General features: G+C 35.8%; 1 protein-coding gene across 4 annotated transcripts in view; it reads right to left on the minus strand.

Annotated features, from left to right (window-relative positions):
* Window positions 1–24,408, minus strand: part of sobpa (sine oculis binding protein homolog (Drosophila) a) — a 78,720-nt gene that overhangs the window by 51,085 nt on the left and 3,227 nt on the right. For all 4 annotated transcript variants that reach the window (XM_056470400.1, XM_056470397.1, XM_056470398.1 and 1 more), the window contains exons 2-4: window positions 16,528–16,599; window positions 13,995–14,130; window positions 5,613–5,810 (exon numbers count right to left, since the gene is read on the minus strand). In XM_056470400.1, the coding sequence (XP_056326375.1) occupies window positions 5,613–5,810; window positions 13,995–14,130; window positions 16,528–16,599 (406 nt within the window). The remainder of the gene's footprint in view (window positions 1–5,612; window positions 5,811–13,994; window positions 14,131–16,527; window positions 16,600–24,408) is intronic.

The raw sequence follows: 24,408 nt of genomic DNA on the forward strand, positions 1-24,408 counted from the left end.
CTTGCGGCCACGAGCGTTCAAGTTTGTTGTACTGTATGTAAATGTGTGTTTAGGGTGAGTGTGGTTTTAGGGGCCACAAAAACCCACTGATTCAAAACTGTTAATTTTTTGGATGTGAATCTCATATCTGACATGCGGCATGTGATCATTTTAAAGTGTCTGGCCGAGTCAAATGATTTCTCCTCAGAGATCTTTCACACTCTCACCGTCTAGCAGATGCTTAATGATCAGATAAATGTGCGCGTGCAGAGAGAAAATGTCTGCCCATTAGACTTCACCTTTCCTCTCACCCCTCGCTTTTTCTCTTCTGTCTTGTAATGAGTGAGTAGAGGAAGTTATGGATTAAAATAACAATCAGAGTTATGCTAAACGTGCCTTCATAGGGTATACTCTGAACATATAGCATACTTCATTAATTAATCTAAGCAAATTAAACAAAGCAGCGCAAGGAATCCAAGTGATTTCTGCAATTTCTGGCAAAAAAAGGAAGACTAGACTGAAATATAACACTAGGTCAACCAGTTAGCCTGGTTGAGACCTTGTCAAACTCTATAGTTAATATGTAAAAATGGAAACAAGTTCCTTTATGTGCACACATACAGCAGGGAAAATAAGTATTGAACACGTCATGTTTTTTCCTGGGAATAATATTTCTAATGGAGCTGTTAACATGGAATTGAACCAGATTTTGGTAAAAACCCAAACAATACTAACATAAAAATAATACAAAAAAAACAAATAAATAAAGAGTTATGTGTTATAACAATAAAATGACACAAGGAGAAAGTGCTGAACTACTGAAACGTATTTAATACTTTATATAAATGTTAATGATGGCAGCTTAAAAATGACTCATATGGAGAATGAAGTCACATGCATTGCTCAGGTGTGAGTTGTTCACATCAGAGTGTATCACATCAAGTGATGGTTCTGTGGGTCTCGTCTGATCAAATCTGATCTTTATTCTGTATTTTATATTGGAGTCAGGGGATTGGCTGGGCCATTCTACAGCTTGATTTTCTTTCTCTGAAACCATTTGAGAGTTTCCTTGGCTGTGTTTTCGACCATTGCCTTGCTGAAATGTCCACTCTGGATAAAATATGGTAATTATAATAGTTTAATAAAAGGAATTTGATTTTTGGAAATCACCAAGTGACCCCTCCTCATTGTCCTGTGACCCCCACTTTGGGAACCACAGAGTTAGTTCACATAAACCTTACAACAAAGCACATAGTGAAGTCAATAGTAATAAAGCAATAAGGTAAATGAGGCATGTTGAATTGTTGAACAGCACCTCATTCATAAATTAAAATGAGATAAAAGAAGCTCAGATTCAACAGGCTGGAAAAGTATATAAAAAGATTAAGAGAGAAAAACTTGCCTTACAAACTGCAACATACAGTGTGAAAGTGCTCTTCTGCAACCCTCAAAAACACAAACATTCAAATATAAAACAGTTGCCATGGTGATTCGGTTTGTTTTTCCTCAGCACAGACTCATTGCTTCAATTCCGAACCCTGAATTTAAGAGAGTTTGTGCAAATATGTGTGTGTGTGTGTGTTTGAGAAACATCCGGTGGTGGAGCAGCACATACCTGCACTTCAAAAGCCCTCTGTCACTATGCGCATGCTCATGAATTATTCACGAGGGCCACGGGCAAGGGGCGGGGATGGGGACGGGGAGGGGGGATTGGCTTCTGTTGCTGTGGTAGTTAGCGAGTCTACACCATCTGTTTCTCACCACATCACACACATTAACGCACACAGAAATACGAGCGCACACACATACATACACCAGTGCACATACACTGGGTTAGTGATGCACCTCACCGTGGTGCCGTCCCATTAGACACCATGACTTCGGTCTGCTGCGCTACATCACACACACTCTCAGCCAACAATGAGAACACACTCTCAGTGGCTTATTGCCAAAATTATATTTACATTTGTGGGCAAGTATAACTTGATCTATTGTATACTGCTAAATACAAAAAAGATTTCAAGTTAGTATTCAACTCCCAGTCAGTAACTAATAGTATATCTATACTTGGATTTTTAAAATTGCGATTAAAGCTTTTATAGTGTTACCATTTCATCTTGGTTTAGTTCACTTTATAAACAGACTAAATTTGTCACATGAAGGTAAACTCTCATCTGATTGGTCAGAGTGCACTGGTTTATGTTCCAGGATTCTACTCATATCAGTCATCCGTCAGAATGTATAGAAAGTAGTTTGGGTGCTTATTGTGGCTTTCCTTATAGCTGTTCTCATATTAGCTTATCATTCTGTGCAAGAATCAAGGCTTCTTTGGTATTTTATTCAATTAAACATTGGCATTCACATTGACTTTCTTCCAGGATAACTCACAATTCATTCTGATAGGCATTAGAAAAACAAACTCTGCTATTTTAAATGTAGTGTATGTAATAATTCAGCCTGAGCTCACAAGGGAACAGAACTATTTTGTGTTTTGTCAGTTAAGTGGCTAATTCAGTTGCACAAAAATGTACTATTTTTAAAAAGGATGCGTGACACCAAACCCCACCCCTAAACCCAACCGTCATTGGGGGATGAGCAAATGATATTATAATGTACAAATGAGATCAAGATGAGCACTAAATCAGAGGTGTCAAATTCTGCTGCCCTGAACAGTTTAGTTCCAAACTTGCTTCAACACACTTACCTGTAGGTTTCAACAAGCCTAATCAGCTGTGTTTAATTAGGGTTGGAACTAAACTGTGCAGAGCTGCGGCCCTTCAGGAACTGAGTCTGACACCTGTGCACTTAATCAAAAAGTTACGAATCGGTGTGAGATAGCATTGAATAATTCATTACACTGTGCATTAAATTCTAGTTTTGTCAATAAACCAACTTGAGACCACTTTGGTAATTTCAGACTTGTTTTGCTGTAGGTCTGGATGAGATTGCCATGTTTACAAGTGCCCAAAAGAACTGATCTAAAGCAGAAAAAAAGGCCAGGTCTAAAATGACAAGCCTGGTGTGAAAGCACCGTTTTAAGTTTAAGGTTTAAATTCCCTGTGAATCAGAAATTTTAAAATAAAGGTTATTGCACACTGAATCTAAATTTTTCGTTCATTAATAAGTAAATTTGATCATTGTATTGACACACTGCCTCCGAAACTTCCGTCCATCATAAAAAAAATTTTGTTTGATTGTTTCTGCTTTTCAAATCCAAAAAAGCACTTTGAGAGGTGTTTTGCCAGTTCAGAGCCATCGTACCATCGAAAAGCTAAAAACAGAATGCAAGTTGAGAACCCCTATATGCTAGATTCAGTGACTGGCTCACCTCTGCCCTGCTGCTGTTCGGTGTGTGTGTCCATACACTAGACGTACTGCCAATAAACATTATAACAGAATGCATAGTCCGCTTTCGTTCTTTGACACGTCAACGTGGCCACCGTTTATTTTTGCCAGTCTCTGTTCAGGATTTGTTTACGTACATGAATGTGTGAAGTATCACAAGCAATATATCAAAATTCCACTGATTTCCTGAAATATACTTTGTATTTGGGGATAATTCAGCGCAGCTCTTTGACAATAAGCTCAACTCTCCCAGCCTATTCATCTTTCTTTTTCTACTTTGGAGAAGAGAGCAGAACAAAGCATTGCTGCTTGAACTGACTCTGAAATGTTTTGCATTTTTTGGTAATGGATTAATTAATATACATCAGACTTAGTGTGCAAGGTTTGCTTATGTGACGAATTTTTCGCATATGAATACAAAAAAAACGCATTCGCAAATTTCAGACTTCAGTGTGCAAAGACCTTAAGACTTTTATTTCAGCTTGTTGATGTACATTCAACTGAAACAAAACATTGAGTAGGGGTAGGGCTTTCTTTTTGCATAGCATTCCCTTGTAGCAAAAAAACAAAACAAAAGTTGCCAACGTCAAACTGCCACATAGTGCTCATTTTACTCAGAAACTGTCGGCAAACATATGCCAAGGCATGTATTTGCGGTTTCCAAATATTTAGCCCTGAGCAGGTATTCCCAATGAGCCTGTGTTGAAGACACCCTTCATGCATCCACACTTGCAGTCTTGGACACTTGAAAGTGTATGCTAGCGATAGTAAGTGTGCAAGGGTCCCAGATCTGGGAAGTATCAAAGAAGCCACTTCACGAGTTCACAGTCACAGATATTTGACTAAACAGAACATGCGTATTTGGCATGCTATCCGAGGAGAGGGTGCTGAGCTCGGAAAGACACCCTAACTCGTATTATTCCCCTTATCAGGATAAAAAGAGATAGGGTCCGAGCACAGTGTCTAGCCCGGCTCCCGAACACTACCTCTCAGATTTAAGTAGGTATCGGGTTTAATAGTGTGGAGTTGGGGTGGTGGAGGGATGCTAAAGTTCAGAGAAAACAGAGGTATGACGTGTTTGACTATTTATAGGAGTTTGGTCTTGAGCTGATTGGATAATAGAATGATTGTCTGTGATGAATTAGCCTCGTCAAAGACTGATTGTGCTCCTCCTGAAATTTGTTTGTAAAACATCACTAAATGTACATAAAATCTCACATCTCTTAGCACTGCTTTGGAGCAGTTTTTGTGACTACTTCATTCCCATCATTCATCAGGAAATTGAAGTGTAAGTACTTTTAATTAAAAAAAAAAACATTGCATATAGATTGTGTTGCATATTGATACTGAGAAAGTATTTTAGAAAATGCTGCAACTGCTTTTTTTCACATAATTAGAAGCACCACAATTAAAATGTCATTCACAAGGATTACTGAAAAGAAATTTTGATGCTTAATTAAAAGGGGCAAAGTATTAAATGGGTAATCAAAGCCAATAAAGCTTTACTTGCATTTTTAAAACACTACATTGTGTGTCATTGGTTAATCAAAACTTCTGCACACACTCACAGTCTCCATGACCATTGAACACTTGGGTCAAATACAGGAAATACATTGTGTATACAGACAATTGATCAAGGACAATGACTGTATTGTGGGTATTTATATAGGACCTAAGTTGTTTATTGTAAATTAGAATGAACATTTTGCATTGTTTTTCATTGGTGTTCATAAGCGTAAAAAAACAACAGTCTGATTAGAGTCATTTTTTTCATTACTTTGTATTTGTTTTTGTGTTTTAACAGACAAATCTATATGTGTCTTTTCCTACTATAATTATATGGCAATATTCTTTGAAATTCAATTCTTAATGCAAACTCACATTAACAGCTCTGATATAAATATAGTTTTTGTTGTTGCACTAAAGATTCATTTGTAGATTTAAGTGGTGATATAAAATGTAATGCTTTACTAATTTATACATGTACAGTCAAATAAATACATTCATTTTAGCATATGAGGACTTAACTACGATCAGTTCTGCTGTCTTTAGCAAATAAACAACATTAGATGTACACAAATGGACAAGCAATTACTAAGTAAACTTCGCCAGCCTCATAAATATGGTTACAAACATCTCGACACACATCTTATTTATAAAAGTACACACATGGAGTTACATTCGCCTGTATGAAAGCATGAAAAACCCATATGGACCTATGATAAACCTATTTTGTACAGTTTGTGTGTGCAGGTTTGATGCTCAGAAAATGTGAGTGTGATTCTTACCTGCTGGTGCTTTTATGAGAGGGGGTGGGATTAAGGGCACTATGATTGGCAGGCCTCCATGCTCCTTTGAGGAGGAGGGGTTTACAGATGTCTCGGCTGTCACTCCGTTGCGTGATGTGGGAGTAGAGCCAGAGCTGTTGGCGTGTGGAGGAGAACCACTGCTGTTCTCCAATGTGGACGCTTTTGGCAAAGAGTTCTCTAGAGATGAGAGAGAGAGGTGATGGTGAGTCATTTATGTCTCACAAATCAGTCATGGTGTGAAATATGTGAAGTAAGCGGAATCTATATTTGTTGTGCGAAATGCCATTAGTAGGTTTGGATGTCAAAAAATGAAAATGATTAATTCAGCATAATCAATACGTAAGGAATAACTGACAATAGAGCTACCTGGATTTAACTGTGCCCTAATATGAAAATAACTGCCATGAATAACCTTAAAATGTTCTTCAGCCAATCGGAATCAAGTATTTAACATCCCCTTACCATGCTATTGTAAGCATAACGTTTTCTTAACATTTAATTAAAATCTAACAGCAACATTTTACTTCCTCTGACATCACAGGCTAAATTTCTTTCAATTTTCATTTATTTATTTGGGCATTGTTTTAACTAAACAAGTCTGGTTTTACTCTGGTATATTATCTAATATCAACGTAACACTGTTTAATAATCTCCTAATGGATAAAGTCAAGTATTAATTTTCATTATTATCATTATTATTAGTTTTAAGTGGAAAATATCATTACAAAAATTATGTGAAAAGTTTTTTTACAGTGATTAAAGATTTAGCATGCTTATTCAACAAACATGGTGTATGAAGATGCTAAACTACACATATTGTTATTATTATAATTCCTTTACTTTTTATAACTTTACATAAAACTTTTTAAATAAAAGTGAAAAATGTTTAATTTTTATAGGTATATACCTGTACCAGACAACAATGGTGAACTAAAGGGCATTACGAGTACAGACACTTAGGGCCCTATCCTACACATGGCGCAATAAGGCGTAAGATGTGTTTGGCGCGATTTGTTGCAACCCTAATTTTCACGTTTTGCACCACGTTGTTAAAATAGCAAATCCATTTGCACTACTTTGTTGACTCGTGGGTGTTCCAGTCTAAAAAGGTGCATTGTGTTAAGGTGCGTTGTTGGCACTTTGTTTTCAGTTTATTCATGACCACTTGCATTTTTCTTATAATGTTTTAATTAGTAGCAGTATTTTATAAGCGTATTTATATTTGTTTTAATGAAAACAAGTTTATATTTGTCCACCTGTCTGGTTTTGGATCATGCATAACTATATGGGGCATAAGAATAGGACGTGTGTTTGGATATAACTTGGATATAACCACACTTCGTTATTATTGTTCGTTTATTTGTTTGCTGGAAATTAGAACTGAATTTAGAAATAGTTTTGAAACAAATCTTTGTACTAAACAAACAAAATTAAATATGTAGGCTGATGGATGTCTTCAGCGGTGTGCGTAAAACACTTCCTTATCCATGAAAGTAAAGGAGTAAAGTAGAATGAAGAGAAAATAAAGAGAAAGTAAAGAGGCTAAATGGAGGAGCCTCGTTCTTTACCCCCGCTCTGCAGATGGTCTGTTTAACCGTTTGCTCGCTGGTAAAGCATTCAGTTTTTCCACTTACGAAGTCCACCGTGTAAATTAGCAAATGTGCCATGGCGTGACACAACTGACTCTTAAAGGGAATGTGAGATAATACTCTGAGTGGTTTAATGCACGTTATGCTAAAAAAACACCCATAACTCAATAAGAGAACAAGCACAACAATGCTAGACTATGCACCACGGCGCAAAGCATATTTTACCGTCCTTGAAACAGCAAAAGTGGATTCGGACAGACCCTTAATGCTTTTGCGTCATGTGCTTCAGACTTTGCACCTAGACTGGTAAAATAGGGCCCCTAGTGTTTCATTTATGGATGCTCCAATAAATGATATCTCTTTACATTTGTAAGCTAATAATCAATATATAGGCTAAAAAATATAAAATAGTAGTATAAATTTAGCTGAGCCTGATTAAAAAAATCAAACACAAAGAAATACATAGGACAACTTATTTTATTAACTGCAAAAAACAAAGACAACTGCAGGGAAAGACCAAGATTTGTCTTTTCCCACATCATTTAAAATCTGTAATTCTGATGATTTTCTTATTGGCTATTCTTATACAAATATCTTGTCTTCCCTCCAGCAAAGTGTGCTTTTGCTGTGTGACATTTCATATAATTCGAAGACACCAATCAAACCCTTATTATGCAAACTTAATAAGCTGTATCATTCTATCTCTCCTTTGTGTGATCGATGCAAAGGTGCGGTCAGGACCTATAATCATATATTCTGGTCCTGTCCAGAAGTATCTGAATTTTGGAAAAGTATCTTCAGGCTTTTGAAATGGACATTAAAATTATTGTGGAATTTGCGTTGTTTGGATGTACAGACCAGGCTCTAACTTGGCCTAAACATCAACAACTCCCTCTTATGTTTGGCATGGTGCTGGCCAAGAGAGTGATTTTGACGGAGTGGAAATCCACAACACTTTCTAGCTTTTTTAAATGGTTAGCTGAAATGGTTTCTGCCCTCAAGCTCGAAAGGTTATGGTTCTCTACATTTGGCAAACAGAAGTGTACGATAAAATATGGGGCCCCTTCCTTAAATGTATATATTAACAATGTCTCTGTAATTACTTTTTTCTGTAATTATTTTTTTTCTCCTTCCTTTTTACATGTTGCTCTATTTTGTTTCTTATTTCATTGGTCTGGCTAAGATTTTATTTTTAATTTTTTTTTATTATTTTTTTTTTTTGATGGTGCTGTATATATACTGTATTGTTTGCTAGTGTTTTGGACCATGTTCTAGTTAGTATCAGGTAATAACACTGAGATAATTTTGTTAACATATACATGATGTGCACTATTGGGTGTTATGTTTTCATAAAAACTTCTATAAATAAAGTAAAAGAAAACCTTATTATGCATTATCAAGCGATAAAAATAGCATTACAAAACATCTAAATCATTAACAAAATTGTCATCTGTATGTTAATTAAAAACTTATTTTTTCATTTTTACTTACCCATTGTCATTCAAACTTACATTAGGGCTCTAGCAGTATCTCCAAAGTACACCTCTCATTAGTGTTTTGACCTGTTACGTGCCAGTAAACTGACTAAATAGCTTTACAGAATCTCGAGATGACATTTTCACACAACAAACACTCAAACCCACCTGCGGCAAATAAGACAAGATTCACCAAGGGCAGCCAAACAGATAACCGGCAGATAGCAGAAAAGCCCATTTGTAACTCTAACTGCACGCTCGTTTAGAGACGATCACGGCTAAACGAGTTAATTAAGTCTGATTGTCCTTCGCCTAATCTCTCCACTTCCAGCAACGTCAACTAACAATAGTGAAATATCGTAATCTGTGGCTGTGGATTTGTCTGACGGCAGAAAGTAATTACGGTGAGCGTCACATGGCAGGCGTGGTAGACTGGAGAAATGGGGCTGAGAGCATGTTAGCTGGGAGCCGTCTAATGCCTAAATCACCATTTTTCTTTAATGGAGGCTGGAGTATAGACTTAGAGAGGAATTAGCCAGCTCATTGTTTCGGCGTCTCTTTCTCTGTCCCCACAGGGCCAACGAAAAAAATGGCTGACAGTTTAAGACTCTCTAATGCTCTGGCACGGAGGCCAGCCAGGAGACAGCATGGAGGGTGCGCAGATAAAGCTGTGGGTTTATCACGCTGCTCTCGGGGGAACGGCAGAGGAAGTTCGGGAATTTGTGCACTTTTTTAACAACGTTTAAAATCTGACAGTCCTTGTTTTCGGTCCTGTCCTTGTCAGGATTTTGTGTCTTATTAACATCCCAGAATTCCCTCTAGCCTCTTTGTGGTGGCAAACAGGTTTTCGAAATTAACCTGCTGCAGTGGACCTATGGGGAATTCAAAGGATGATAATAAGATATAAAAAAATGCATGTTTTGCATATTAGTGTCAAGTGTTCAGAGGGTCCAGAAGGTATAGTTAGGTACTAAAACTTTCTTTGAAAATTTACTGGGTTGCAGACCAGTCATTCATTCATTTTCTTTTTGGCTTAGTCCATCAGGGATCGCCACAGCGGAATGAACCACCAACTTATCCAGCTTATGTTTTACACAGCAAATGCCCTTCCAGCTGCAACCCACAACTGGGAAACATCCATACACACTCATTCAACACATTGTCACGATCACCAGCGATCACCATAGATCGCTGGAAAACATTCACAAGGGCTAACGGAATACAAATCCGCCATTATATGGACTACATATTCAGTCATGCAACACACACACACACACCTGCTCCAAGTTTCCACTGATTAGACTCCCACAGCTGATGCTGCTTCTGGACTGATTACTGCACTACATAAACAACACAGAAACACTCACTGATGCTGAGTCTTGTTATCTGTTCTAGTGACATTACAACGTGTTTTCCTTTGTCTTGTTTTGCCATGTTTTGATCCTCGCCTAGTTTATCTATTTATCCCTGTCTGCCACCAGCCTCTGACCATTTGCCTGCCTTACCTGACCTCGCCTATAAACCTGCATGTGGATCCGCACCTCTGTTGTCAGTGTCACTTCCCTGGTTACAGAAGACTCAGCCACAACTGTGTGTATAAGAGGTGTATATATAATCTGTGTAATCAGTCCAAAAGCAGCATCAGCTGTGGGAGTATAATCAGTGGAGACTTGGAGCAGGTGTGTGTCTGTGTTGCATGACTGAATATGTAGTCCATAAAATGGCAGATTTGAAGTCTGTTAGCCCTTGTGAATGTTTTCCAGCGATCTATGGTGTTTAGATCGCTAGCGATCGTGACACACATACACTACGGCCAATTTAGCTTATTCAATTCACCTGTACTGCATGTCTTTGGACTGTGGGGGAAAGCGGAGCACCCAGAGGAAACCCACGCGAACATAGGGAGAACATGCAAACTCCACACAGAAATGCCAACTGACCCAGCCGGGGCTCAAACCAATGACCATCTTGCTGTGAGGTGACAGCGCTACCCACTGCACAACCGTGTTGCCCTACAGATGATATTTATACAAATTATTTTCTACACAACAAAGAGTTTTATGCTCACCTAGGCTAGACAAGTAAAATCAACAATACTGTGAAGTTTCATTATAGTCTTCCTCTCAAGCTGTGTTGCCAAGTCCAACAGAAATTGGAATATTTAATTTACTTTAATTTTATTGAAAACTTTTTTAAATTTTACAACAAAACATACTGTATTCCACGTGGAATAATAAACAATTACAAAAATAATAATAACAGATCAAAAAAAGATACAACATTGAGGAGTTTACATTGTTCCAGATTCAATGCATTCAACAGTTGTTAAATGCATTGTAATCAATCTACAGTAATAAATCCATTTCTTCCAATGTTTTAGAAAAAAGTATTTTTTTAAGTGTCAAAATAAATGTCAATCTTCCATATCACTTATTTCCTTCACAATTTCTAGTAACACTTTATTTTGATGGTCCATTTATGTTTTAGTAGATTGTCTGTTTAATATCTGTTGATGCTGCTCATTCAACAGACATTCGACTATAAGAAACTTTACAAGTACATGTCAACTTACACTAACCCCAACCTAACAGTCTACTTATAATCTAATGAGAATTAATTGACATGTAGATGCAATGCAACTTATACTCAACAAATGGACCATCAAAATAAAATGTGACCCAATTTCTACCCAATCACCAAGAAATTGGCTTATTTTCTTGCAGCAGGTAGTTTTTAACAATGGGAATGTGATACATGTTTGTCAGCTCTCTAAACGGTCATTTTAACATAGAATGGGACAGTTTTAGGACACTTTTTTTTGGTTATTGTGCAGGATTTGTTATGAGGCCTGACAACCTTGATCTTGAGCAGCAAATTATCATATTAGAGTTGATGAAGATGGCAAGTTGTAAGCACTTTTACAGGCCTTTGTCTAGTCCACATTAAACACTTTCACCACTTTTATTTTGCCTAAATAGCTCCATCATGTTCAACAAAAACATTTCCCAGATGCAAAATTATGAAACATCATGAAGCAACCCTGAGTATAAACACTTAAAAGACTCGTGTCACATCAGCCATGAAACACACATTCAGGCAGTCTCGCTACTGACCAAATTTGCAGTGACCAGCAGGTGTCCCTTATGTGCATTCAAAGCCTTGAGAAATTAACCACTTTTCAACACATCTGGCAGGAAAGCTTCAAAGCTTTGCGCACCTTCATCTCGCCACTACTAATTGACATGGCAGGCCAAACAAATCAAGTGGAGAGAGACCTATTTGCAGTACTCCTTTTAATAAACACAAAAACAAGAAAGATAGCCCACACCGGAGAGCTCAGGCAATAACAAAACAGCACAAAACACAAGACACTGAACTGAAGTCTAGAAAAAAAAGTGATAATGAGGACAGAACAAGCGAACCGTGGGAATAATCAGTATTTGTGGCAATGAACAAGGTGAGAATTGTGTCTAGATTAAGGAGTCATTCACACAGCACTGTTCTCAACTAAAATGGCATTTCAATATGACAACCTGGGAGACAAAAATTTATATCACAATATTAGTCATCTGTCATCTCAGATCCTGATAATGATATATATCATGATATAGTACCTTCTCTGAAAATACAATCAATAACTTATAAATATTGACCACATGAAAATTCCTATTTTCTTTTGTTACATTTTAAAATATATACTCAAAAATACTTATTCACATGTGATTACTTTTCTTACTTTATTTAGCATCCTTTATTAGTGAAGTTGCACACTAATTTCAAGAGGAGCACAGCATGTGATATGATTGATTGCAGTTGGTCTCTCGTCTGTAATTATTAGTAAGCCAATCGGATCATTCCAAACTCACTATAAATAACCCGACTAGCATTACTAGTTACCCCCCCACACAATCCACCCCATCTCCCCCTATCCTCCTTTACCAGGGGGTGCTCTCGAGAACTACCTGATCTCAGACCCCCTTACATGCTCATTGACTAGGCTGCAGCCCGTAGGGCTCAGGGTTCTCTCCCGGGACAGCGTGCCAAACTTGCTATTATTATCAAGCAATATCTAAGTGTGAACTCATTCATTCATTCATTCATTCATTTTCTTTTTGGCGTAGTCCCTTTATGAATCAGGGGTCGCCACCGCGGAATGAACCGCCAACTTATCCAGCACGTTTTATACAGCGGATGCCCTTCCAGCCGCAACCCATCTCTGGGAAACATCCATACACACTCACTCACACTCATACACTACAGACAATTTAGCCTTCCCAATTCACCTGTACCGCATGTCTTTAGACTGTGAGGCACCCGGAGGAAACCCACGCGAACGCAGGGAGAACATGCAAACTCCACACAGAAATGCCAACTGACCCAGCCGAGACTCGAACCAGCGACCTTCTTGCTGTGAGGCAACAGCACTACCTACTGCGCCACTGCGTCGCCAAGTGTGTTCTCTTGAAACAAAAGTTTGATTAATAATGTAGAAATATAAAATAAATATGAATGAAATACTAATATTAAAAACTAATGATTACAGGCCCAACTACAATATTGCTGAAAATAAACAAAAATATTGTACTTTCAGGCTTGCAACTTTCTTACTATGCTGTTATTCATGTTTCTGCCTGTATATTTTAGTCATCAGTAAGTAAAACTCCAAAAGCACAATGAAACAAACTTTTGCTTTTAATAAATATTTTATTTTGTACTCATGGACTAAAGCAAAGGAAAACAGAAACACAAGAACAAAATGACAACTTCAATTTCAGCATTATTATTCTAGACTCCAGTTTCACATGATCAATCAGAAATTACTTTAATATGATCATTTGGTGCTCAAGAAACATTTCTTTTATATTTTTACTTTAAAATATAAATACTTTTATATAATATAAATTACTTCTTGTGATGACTAGAAAGTTCAAAGGAATTTCTAAAAGCACAAAAAAAAAACGTTAATTAACTGTTGCCCTGGTCCTAATTTACTTTTTTATTTATTCTGCTTATTGGCAGTAATTTGAAACCATAATTCATACAATAACCCAAATCTAAAAAATACTGGCGGTTCAGTACCAGGACTTGTACCATAATTTATGACAAACCCAGAAAAAATAAATAAATTATATATATATATATATATATACAGTAAAAAAATAAAACATTTTGACAAATAGTGTACTATTTTCATTCATTCATGATAGTTTTCTTTGCTATTTACTGCATATTCCTTGTGTAAATCCTCCTTTTCCTGTGTGCCAAGGGTAAAGTGGTGTATCTGCATCAGATCTCACCTTTCAGGACAGAGATGTGTTGCCGCATTTCTACATCAGGATAGTTGCGGATCTCTATGTCGTCTGAATCTCGTAACTCCACTTTGTCGTATCCGTACCATCCAAGCAACTCATTCATGGTGTTTTCAGCAAAACTCTGCAGAGAAACAGTAAAATATAAATACAGTTCACAATCTTTTTTTTTAATCAATCAAAATCAAAACATTTCTAATCATTCTGATGGGTTTATTCTCCTAAAACTACTACTGCTTTCATAACACATTTATCCTGATAAGCCTACACACACACACACATACACACAGAGGGACTGTGAAAGAGTGAATAATTGCAGTCTGTTTGGGAGGTGTACTGCGCTGAAACAATCAATGTAAAAAAACTCTGAGTGGCAGATTTTGCAATGCAGATAAACAAAAACCTCCACAGGGAATCTTATGTTTGCATGGCTGCTGTGAACCAAGGCCAGAAGTAGCATCTAAGAAATCCACTAACTCATCCATGGACAAAATCTGACTGAAAATAGCTTCAAACATTTCCGCTCAATATCCCTTTAAGAACAAAATCTGGAGAGCCTATAGATTGACCAGGGCATCAAACAAGCATCTCGCAAACAACACTAATCCAGACACCCAGAGAAAAAGAGCATTTTTAACAAATCAGAGCAGAAGACATGCAGCTATAACATATCTCACCATAAAACATGGAGCACAGTTTTTCATTTATTACTCAGGTATGATTAACTGGAGTATTACTTTATTCTGCACTCTTAAAATGAACCATTCTATATTGGTTCACCTTTAACATTCATAGAATCTTTACATTCCACAAAAGGTTCATTACAGTTCAAATATGGTTCTTTAGATATTAAAATGTACTTCACAATAAGTAAATAATTGGTTCATTTAAGAACTGTACCCTGAAAGGGTTTTTCTAATTATTTGTAATGTACTGGTGCTGTTTGTTCACTGTAAAAAAAATGCAAGGTTACACACAATTCCTTCATGCTGTCCCAACACAAATCGATTAAGTTAGCCTAATTTTTTTTTTTACAAATTTAAGTCGATTGAACATTTAAACAATAAAATCTATTTAAAAAGTTGTCACAAAAATTTTAATAAGTAGTTTGAACAAGCAACAAAATGTTTTTGAGTGTTGTTTTTTTGTCATTTTTGTAAAATTTTACTAGTACTTTTAGAAAAGTGAGTGAAAATATGTAAAATCCTACCATGTATATATCTTTTTTCAGTGTATTTAAATCTCCAAAGTTTAAACATTTTAAAGGATAATCTCAAAATAAAGAAATAAATGTATTTATAAATGCTGTCTTAATGAATAAAATTGAGATTTTATTATGTGCAGAGCTAAAAGAAACAAGAAACAATTGTTGTTAAGTCAATATCAAGTCATAAATCTGGCCCATATAGTGACTTAATTAAAAGATAAACAGAGATAATTTACAGGTCTGTGATTTATTTTCATTAATTCAACATTTATAAACTGAAATAACTATAACATTTGTATTAAATCTATATTCACTGAATCAAATCAGCAATCGAGAATTGAATCATATATTGAATCAAATCAAAATCTGAGCTTGTGAATCTGAATTGATGTCCAGCCAAGAGAACACATGGTGTTGGTTTCATATATGGAGTAGCTATAAGTCCAATTATAAGTCGACTTAGTCTCCTAATTAATCTAGGGTCGCCACAGCAGAATTAACCGCGAACTTATCCAACATATGTTTTACACAGCGGATGCCCTTTCAGCTTCAACCCAGTACTAGGAAATACCCATACACTCTCACATTCATAAGTAACTAAATATGTTTTGTTTCCTTGTCATTTTTGTGAAATTTACTAGTACTTTCAGAAAAGTGAGTGAAAATTGTTTAGAAGTAAAATCCTACCGTATATATGTTTTTTATGTTTTTAAATCTTCAAAGTTTATACATTTTTAAAGATAATCTCAAAAAAGAAATAAATGTATTTGTAAATGCTGTCTTAATGTGTGTAAAGAGCAAACATTGACTAAAAACCAAAAAAAACATTGTGATTAAGTCAATATCTATTCTCAAAAGCTATAAATATGGCCCATATTTTGAGTAAATAAAAACATAAACAGAGATAACATACAGGTCTGTTATTTCTTTTCATTGATTCAGCATTTGTAAACTGAAATAGCAACAGCATTTGTATAAAATCTATATTCACTGAATCAAATAAAGAATCCAGAATTGAATCAGAAATCGAATCAAAACTTAATATGAGTTTGTAAATCTGAATTGATGTTCAGCCTAAGAGAAAACAAGGAGCTGGTTTCTTATATATAGAAGCTATAAGTAAGATTAAATTATAGATTAAATTAATTGTGTAAATTACATAAAAATGTAATTAAGTAATTTTTTTAATTAAGTTTTTTACAATCTCTCATACCACAAAGGAGCGTAAAACATCACACATGTGCTTATTTATTATACTTCCATATCTTTTGTAGTCATTTTGTTTGTTTTAGTCAGTCTGAGGGAGGCTCTCACCATCAAGTAGGGCGAGTTGCCATGAAGATTTCCTGCCTGCCCCACCCCTGGGAGGGGCCGATTGGACGGAACCTGATGAGACATGAGTCAACAACTGTCAATCAAACATACAAACTGTCAATCAATCAGCATTCTAATCTTATATGTTGTCGGAGTTATACATACTTAAAGTGTTTTTTTATGGGCGATAAAAATTTATATTGTATATCACCACAATACTGTAAACTCCAAAAAAAAAAACATTCTGTATATTGACATTTATTTTAGACCAATACAAACTATATTTAATATTATTTAAATATTAAGAAATGCAAAATTTTTTTGTATTATTTTCTAAAATGCTGTTTAAATATGTAAATGAGGCATTCTTTCATTATATTCATGCACATTTGCATACATTTTAGCAAATCTTAACACTGCATGAAATCAGACTCAATCATTAATGTCACAAACTCTGAAAACAATTCTTCTGTCAAATAAAATGCTGTATATAATTGTGTATGAACACATCTTCCTTTTAAAATCTTCAGAATGTAAATATAAATGAAACTGTAATAAATCTACATGCTGCTAAGGTGGATAGAGACTTATGGCTCAATGCCGGGGGAGAAAAAAGAAACAATAAAAGCATATTGTCATTGAAATATACAGACACAAATTAATCAAAGTTGACAAAATAAACTATTTGAATGTATTTTTTTTGTGTTTTCTTTACATTAGGCTGACAAAAAATACTTTAAAAATGACTTAAGATCTCAAAATCACAAGAGGGATGAAAAGCACTTGTATTGGCAGCAGTGTATCACTTTAGCATTTCGTTGTCTGCACTTGCGCTGTGTGTCCAGCAGGGGTCTGTCCTGTGTCTCTGGTCTGTAAGGTGAGGCGTGTGCTTTAGGATGAAGTTCACAAGGTCAGGTACAATGCGGTAATTACACCCCGTCCACAGGAAACCCTACTAGACTGTATCAGCACAGCACAGATCAATCCTGCATCACCTGAGCTGCCTTATAAAGTGTTTCTGGCCACTTCTGGAGCTCTGATCGTCTGGGAGCACCGTTTAGAGTTGGCCAGAGTTTCCTCCAGAGGGCTGACCTGAATTACACCGCTAATAAGAGGTCACGCGTCATCAGCACAGGGTCGAAGGTGAGGTCACTCTAGGCTTTAGGCACAGTGAGTCTTTATCATTATTAATTTTAAAAACAGAGCAGTGTGTAAGAGATTTTGAGAAAACTTTTTTAAAGGAAACACAATATATGACTACACAATATATATATATATATATATATATATATATATATATATATATATATATATATATATATATATATATATATATATATATATATATATATATATACATATACATATACACACACAGGCCCATAGCCAGTCTGGTGAAAGAAATTATTCTTTTTTTTCTTAAAAGCTGGACCTTTTTGAAGTTATACGCCTCATTTTCTATTTAATATGAGACTTTTTAAAATTATTAATACTGCATTTTAGTGACATTTTAAGCACTATTTTTACCAAAATAGGACCAAAATTTAGAATAAAAGTCACCTGTAAAATGTTTTTTCTATTTACAAACAATACAGTAGAACATGATGACTTCACTTCACAAATACGACCTCAGATTGTGAAATGAAAATACTTGTTAGCATTGGTCAGAACTGATTAGCTGAAGTCCCACCGAAGCGACAGCCAACAGAGAATTTCTCTTGGTCTTAAAGCCTTTTTCGATGGGTTATTTTCACTATTTATGATGGCATAGCAGTCAAAATAGGACAAATGAGCTCATGTATGGGACAAATTCTGGACCAGTAAGGGGTGGGTCTTCCGAACCACCCGAACCCCTCTGGCTGCGGGCCTGATATATTTATGTCAATTTGACAATTTTAGTAAAAAAAATACTTTTAGGAAAATGTAAACACTATTTAAAAACATTTAACAGTTTTTTGTTATTTAATTTGTTTTACTTAACTGTTTTTTGTTAACTGTTACTTATTAACTGTAATTGAGCTTTTAAGATTTTGTACATATAATACAAATACCATATTATTTGTACATTTATTCATTTATTTATTTGTTTGTTTATCTGTCTAAATAATGTTATCTATATAATTAAAAGATCTCAGTTAATAGAGCAACAAATAATAACTTGACTTGTAGTTGATCATTTGGAAAAGTGGCAGAAGGTGAATTCAGATAAATCATCTGTTGAACTGCATCCCAATCATGACAAATACTGCAGAAAACTTATTGGAACCGGCATGGACCCAAGATTCTCACAGAAATCAGTCAGGTTTGGTGAAGGAAAAATCATGGTTTGGGGTTACATTCAGTATGGAGGTGTGTGAGAGACCTGCAGAGTGGATGGCAACATCAACAGCCTGAGGTATCAAGACATTTGTGCTGCCTGTTACATTACAAACCACAGGAAAGGGCAAATTCTTCAGCAAGATAGCGCTCCTTCTCATACTTCAGCCTCCGCATCAAAGTTCCTGAAAGCAAAGAAGGTCAAGGTGCTACAAGATTGGCCAGCCCAGTCACCAGCCATGAACTTTATTGAGCATGTCTGGGGTAAGATGAAGGAGGAGACGTTGAAGATGAATCCAAAGAATCTTGATGAACTCTGGGAGTCCTGCAAGAACGCTTTCTTTGCCATTCCAGATGACTTTATTAATAAGTTATTTAAGTCATTGCAGAGATGTATGGATGCAGTCCTCCAAGCTCATGGAGTCATACACAATATTCATTCTATTCCACTGCACCATGAATTTATATTCTATACTGTAAATTATTCCTGTTAAGTGATAAGACTTTTGTCTAAGCTAAGTCAGATCTTACTGTTCTAATTAAATAATTAAAAATCAAGGCCTGATCATATTTTATTTTGGTAAAATAAGCATAATCTAGAGACCTTCACCTTTCATATAAGCCACTTTTGATACCAAATGATCAACTAGAAGTCTAGTTATTATTTGTTGATCCTAAAACTTGGATAGGTGACAAGAAGATATATACTGTATATAAAACATTTCAACAATTAAGTGGGGGTAAACACTATTAAATATTAAAAACTATAATTATTCTTTCCAATGTATTCACAAATCATGCAAATGGCCATCACAAAAGTAGTGATGGCACAAGTAAGTAGATTTAGAAAAGTTGTTACAAACCCAAAACCAGAGAACAACAAAGACAATTTAAAACATCCTCATGTGCATCTTTGCTTGTGTTTGTCTTTCATACGTCAGCTAGTGTTCAGTCAAAAGCTCTGAACTTTGCACTCCTGTTACTCCACACACACATAATTGCAATCTGAAAATCCCTGCACTCCTCCCTCTGAAGGCCACCCAATAGTTACACACACTCTGATAAACCCCCAAAAATAATACACTGCATTTAATTTGAAAAAACTATATTTCCTCCCATATAAGAAACAAAATCAACTGCAAAACATTTTGAAAAGACATAGAAAAGTTACAAGATCCTTAGCAGCAAATCTCCTTCTCTCTCTGTGTGTGTGTCGTGATTGTGATGGCGGGGGGAATCAGACACCCTGCGCTCCGAAACAAGAGTAGGTCACTGTACACCATGATAAAATTCCCTCCTCCCTTCACCAACTTTCCTCCTCTCTCTCCTCCCAACCCACAGTTTTCCATTCCCTTCTTGCTTTTTTTCTCTTGTCCCTCTCTCTCTCTGAATATCACTTTCTCTCTCCCTCTCTCTCTCTCCCTCTCTCTCTCTCTTTCTTTCTCCCCCAGCACCACTATGCTCTGCTTTCATTTCCATCTACCTTCCTTGATATCCGATCTGGCCTGTATTCTCAGCTTTCAGTTTTTACAGCTTAGGCTGCCTATTGCTGTATACATTCCTTTCTCCTCATCCCCCTCTCGGCCGGGGCAATCACCAGCACGGGGCTTATTTTACCAGACGCACATGAAAGCAACACTGTCAGACGTCTCTTCTGTATCTGCCTCTCGGAGGTATAATCCTCCGCAAGGCCACATTGTGAACAATCAACCATATTGCTCTTGTTCTTTGCCATTTTTGCATGTAAGAGAAAAATTCAACAAAGGCTTATTTTAAAGCACAACAAAAAGCAAGGGACTCCTCATAGGCTCTGTGTGTGTGTGTGTGTGTGTGTGTGCGTGTGTGTGTGTGTGTGTGTGTGTTGGTGGAAATCTGATACATGAGAGGGAGAAATTCATAATGCTCAGGTCTCAAGTTCTCACTGAGGCAATAAGAGAGAAGTGCAGAGTAAAAACGCAGATTGTATTTGTACACACACACACACACACACACACACACACACACACGCGTGCTCTTTATGTGTTACAGTAAGCTTTGTTTGTGCATGTACAAGCTATTGAATCTTTCAAGTTGACAACAAAAAAACATCAAGACGGGTCTTGATGGTGCAGCTGGATGGAAGTATTGAACGTGGCTGTGATTTTCAACACCTGTTCGCACATGTATCTCAGACCCCTCGAACAGACCCTCGCTCTGGTTACTGGACACCGCGTATCAAATTTAGCTTTGATTCCACTGAACCCGATCTGTGTCTGTTGACGCAAATGTTTGGGGAAAAGTTTTGTTTTGTCTCCATGGCTTTAGCGTTTCCTGTTTTTCGTGTTGCGTGGGGTGTGACACACGAACATTGTTTGTCTGTGGCGTTTTGCATATACATGGACCACCGGCCTCTGTCTGCTGTACCTATTGTGTGTATGGAGTTTCTGCACAGGGTTTATAGGACACCTTTATGTGCCTGGTGAAGATGTATGGGATGTTGTTTATGGATGGAGGGAAGTATTCAGGATTATGGAAACCAAAAGTAATGATTTAGAGAATTATATATATATACAATTGAAGTCAGAGTTATTAGCCCCCTATTATTAGCCACCCTGTTTATTTTCCCCCCAATTTCAGTTTAATGAAGAGATTTTTTCAGCACATTTCTAAACATAATAGCTTTAATAACTCATTTCTAATAAATTATTTATTTTATTTTTGCCATGATGACAGTAAATAATATTTTACTAGATATTTTTCAAGACACTTCTATACAGCTTAAAGTGACATTTAAAGGCTTTATTAGGTTAATTAGGTTAACTAGGTTAGGGTAATTAGGCAAGTTATTGTATAACGATGGTTTGTTCTGTAAACTATAGAAAAAAAATTTGCTTAAAGGGGCTAATTATTTTGACCTTAAAATGGTTCATAAAAAAAATTAAAACTGCTTTTATTCTAGGTTAAAATAAAACAAATAGGACTTTCTCCAGAAGAAAAAATATTATCAGACATACTATGAAAATTTCCTTGCTGTGTTAAACATCATTTGGAAAAAAACTTAAAATTTGAAAAAGAAAAGAAAAAAAATCAAAGGGGGGCTAATAATTCAGACTTCAACTGTATATATATATATATATATATATATATATATATATATATATATATATATATATATATATATATATATATATATATAAATATATAAGATATTAATTGAGCAATCAATCAATATTAATACTGTTTTGGATTTTAAAGAGTATATGCTACAGCTGAGGATTACTCATTTTAATCTAATTACTTACAAAATAAGGCAATTAACTAGTCTAATTTAGTTGCATAATTAATCAGGTTGAGAAATTGTGTGATATGCAAAAATCATCAAATACATGTTACAAAAAGTTGCTTAAGAAAGAATTATTTGATTTAATTTGATTTAGCCTAATTTATTACGCATAAACTTTAAGGCTATAATAGTTAATAAATTTGTTTCACAAGTTGCATCTAAATTGATCTTGATATATTTACCGAACATTTATTTCAGCTCCAAAACAGATTGGCTTCCTTTAAAAGCTTTTAATAGGGGTGACACGGTGGCTCAGTGGTTAGCACTATCGCCTCACAGCAAGAAGATCTCTGGTTCGAGTCCTGGCTGGGCCAGTTGGCATTTCTGTGTGGAGTTTGCATGTTCTCCCGTGTTCGCTTGAGTTTCTTTTAGGTGCTCTGGTTTCCCCCACAGTCCAAAGACATACGGTGTAGGTGAATTGAATAAACTAAATTGGCCGTAGTGTATTTGTATGGATGAGTATGTATGGATGTTTCCCAGTACTGGGTTGCAGCTGGAGAGCATCCGCTGTGTAAAATATGCACTTGATAAGTTGGCGGATCATTGCTCTGTGGTGACCCCTGATGAATAATGGGACTAAGCCGAAGGACAATGAAATGAAACAAAACGGTTGAATGAATAAATATAATAACATATATATGTACATTCATTCATTCATTTTCTTTTCAGCTTAGTTCCTTTATTTATCAGGGGTCACCACAGCACAATGAACCACTAACTTATTCAGCAAATGTTTTACACAGCAGATGCCCTTCCAGCTGCAACCCAGTGTTGGGGAACACCCATAAACACTCATTCACGCACACACATTACAGCTAATTTAATTTATACAGTTCACCTATAGCGCATGTCTTTGGACTGTGGGGGAAACCGGAGCACCTGGAGGAAACCCACGCTAACATGGGGAGAACATGCAAACTCCACACAGAAATGCCAACTGACCCAGCTGGCTCAAAAATAACCAGTAACCTTCTTGCTGTGAGGCGAAAGTGCTAACCACTAAGCCACCCTGTCGCCCATTATAATAACAGTTTGTGGTGATTAAATGTTGAATAAATAATTCAATGACTCAAATTCTTTGTTCAGTTCATCAAAGACAGAAATAAAACATAGTTGAACTAAGGATTTATAGGTAGAATTTTTGTAGTCAAAACTGAGCAAAAACAGACAATACTGTGTCTAAAATATCACAGACTATTACCTTCTTATTTACTGAACATGTAAAACAATTTACATGATATTACTTAATACATAAAGAAATTTGAGACACAAATTCACCCTGCATTTTTACCTAAAATATCTTAAATGTTCCATGTAACTGCATTCTGTTTACTTCATCATACAGTTTACTACCAATTGAATAGTAAGATACGATGAAAAGGTCTAAGGCGGATCTGTTAAGTGTGCTAATAACTTGAATTTGCCTTCAATAATTCAATAAATTAACATTTTAAATCATAAGCTTCTTGCACAGCCTATTGTATCCTCAGACTTGGAATAATGCCATTATGGCAACAAGTTGTATTTCCTAGAACTATGAGAAACTAAATGCTTTTTGCTAATTAAAATACTGTAATTATGCTAATTATGACATGGCTTTAACACTCCTATAAGCTTTATAGCAAAAGTCAACATGCAATAAAAAGGAAAACTGGTTCCTTCACATTGATTTGTCTAGAAGTAATTGTGATAGTGAGAATTGAAGGACAGAAATGATACCAAGATTTTTTTATTAACATTGAAATAATGTAATCAGTTTATTATTAATAATCCCCGTTCTTCATATGCTTAAAAAACAGGCTTTACGCATAAGCTAGAGGAATTGTTAAAAACAAAGTTTGAGTTTAAAATGATACAGCCTTGCATGTACTGTAGGGGAGCCCATAGGTATTTATATAGGATTTAAATACATAGATGCTTTCTATTCCATTTCAGAGTTTTAAAAAAATGATCATGTTTTGACTGAAAGATCATTTAAAAGAACATACAAAATACAAAAGCTGTCAGTTGGACAGTATCCATTCAAAATATACTTTGTTAAATCCCTAAAGGGTGCATAGTAATAACTTTTGAAAACGTACCACCCCATTTTTTTCACTGAGAGTACCCTTTAAACTTATCTTTCAGGCAAAAATATGTTAATTTCCTTGCTAATGTGTTTTTTTTTTTGTTGGAATTATGCAAGGTGCCTGACATTACAAGCATTAGTGTTTAAGATCAAGAGTCAATCTCTTCATCACATG

The sequence above is a fragment of the Danio aesculapii genome, chromosome 13 (assembly GCF_903798145.1).
Source record: "Danio aesculapii chromosome 13, fDanAes4.1, whole genome shotgun sequence".
NCBI lineage: Eukaryota > Metazoa > Chordata > Actinopteri > Cypriniformes > Danionidae > Danio > Danio aesculapii.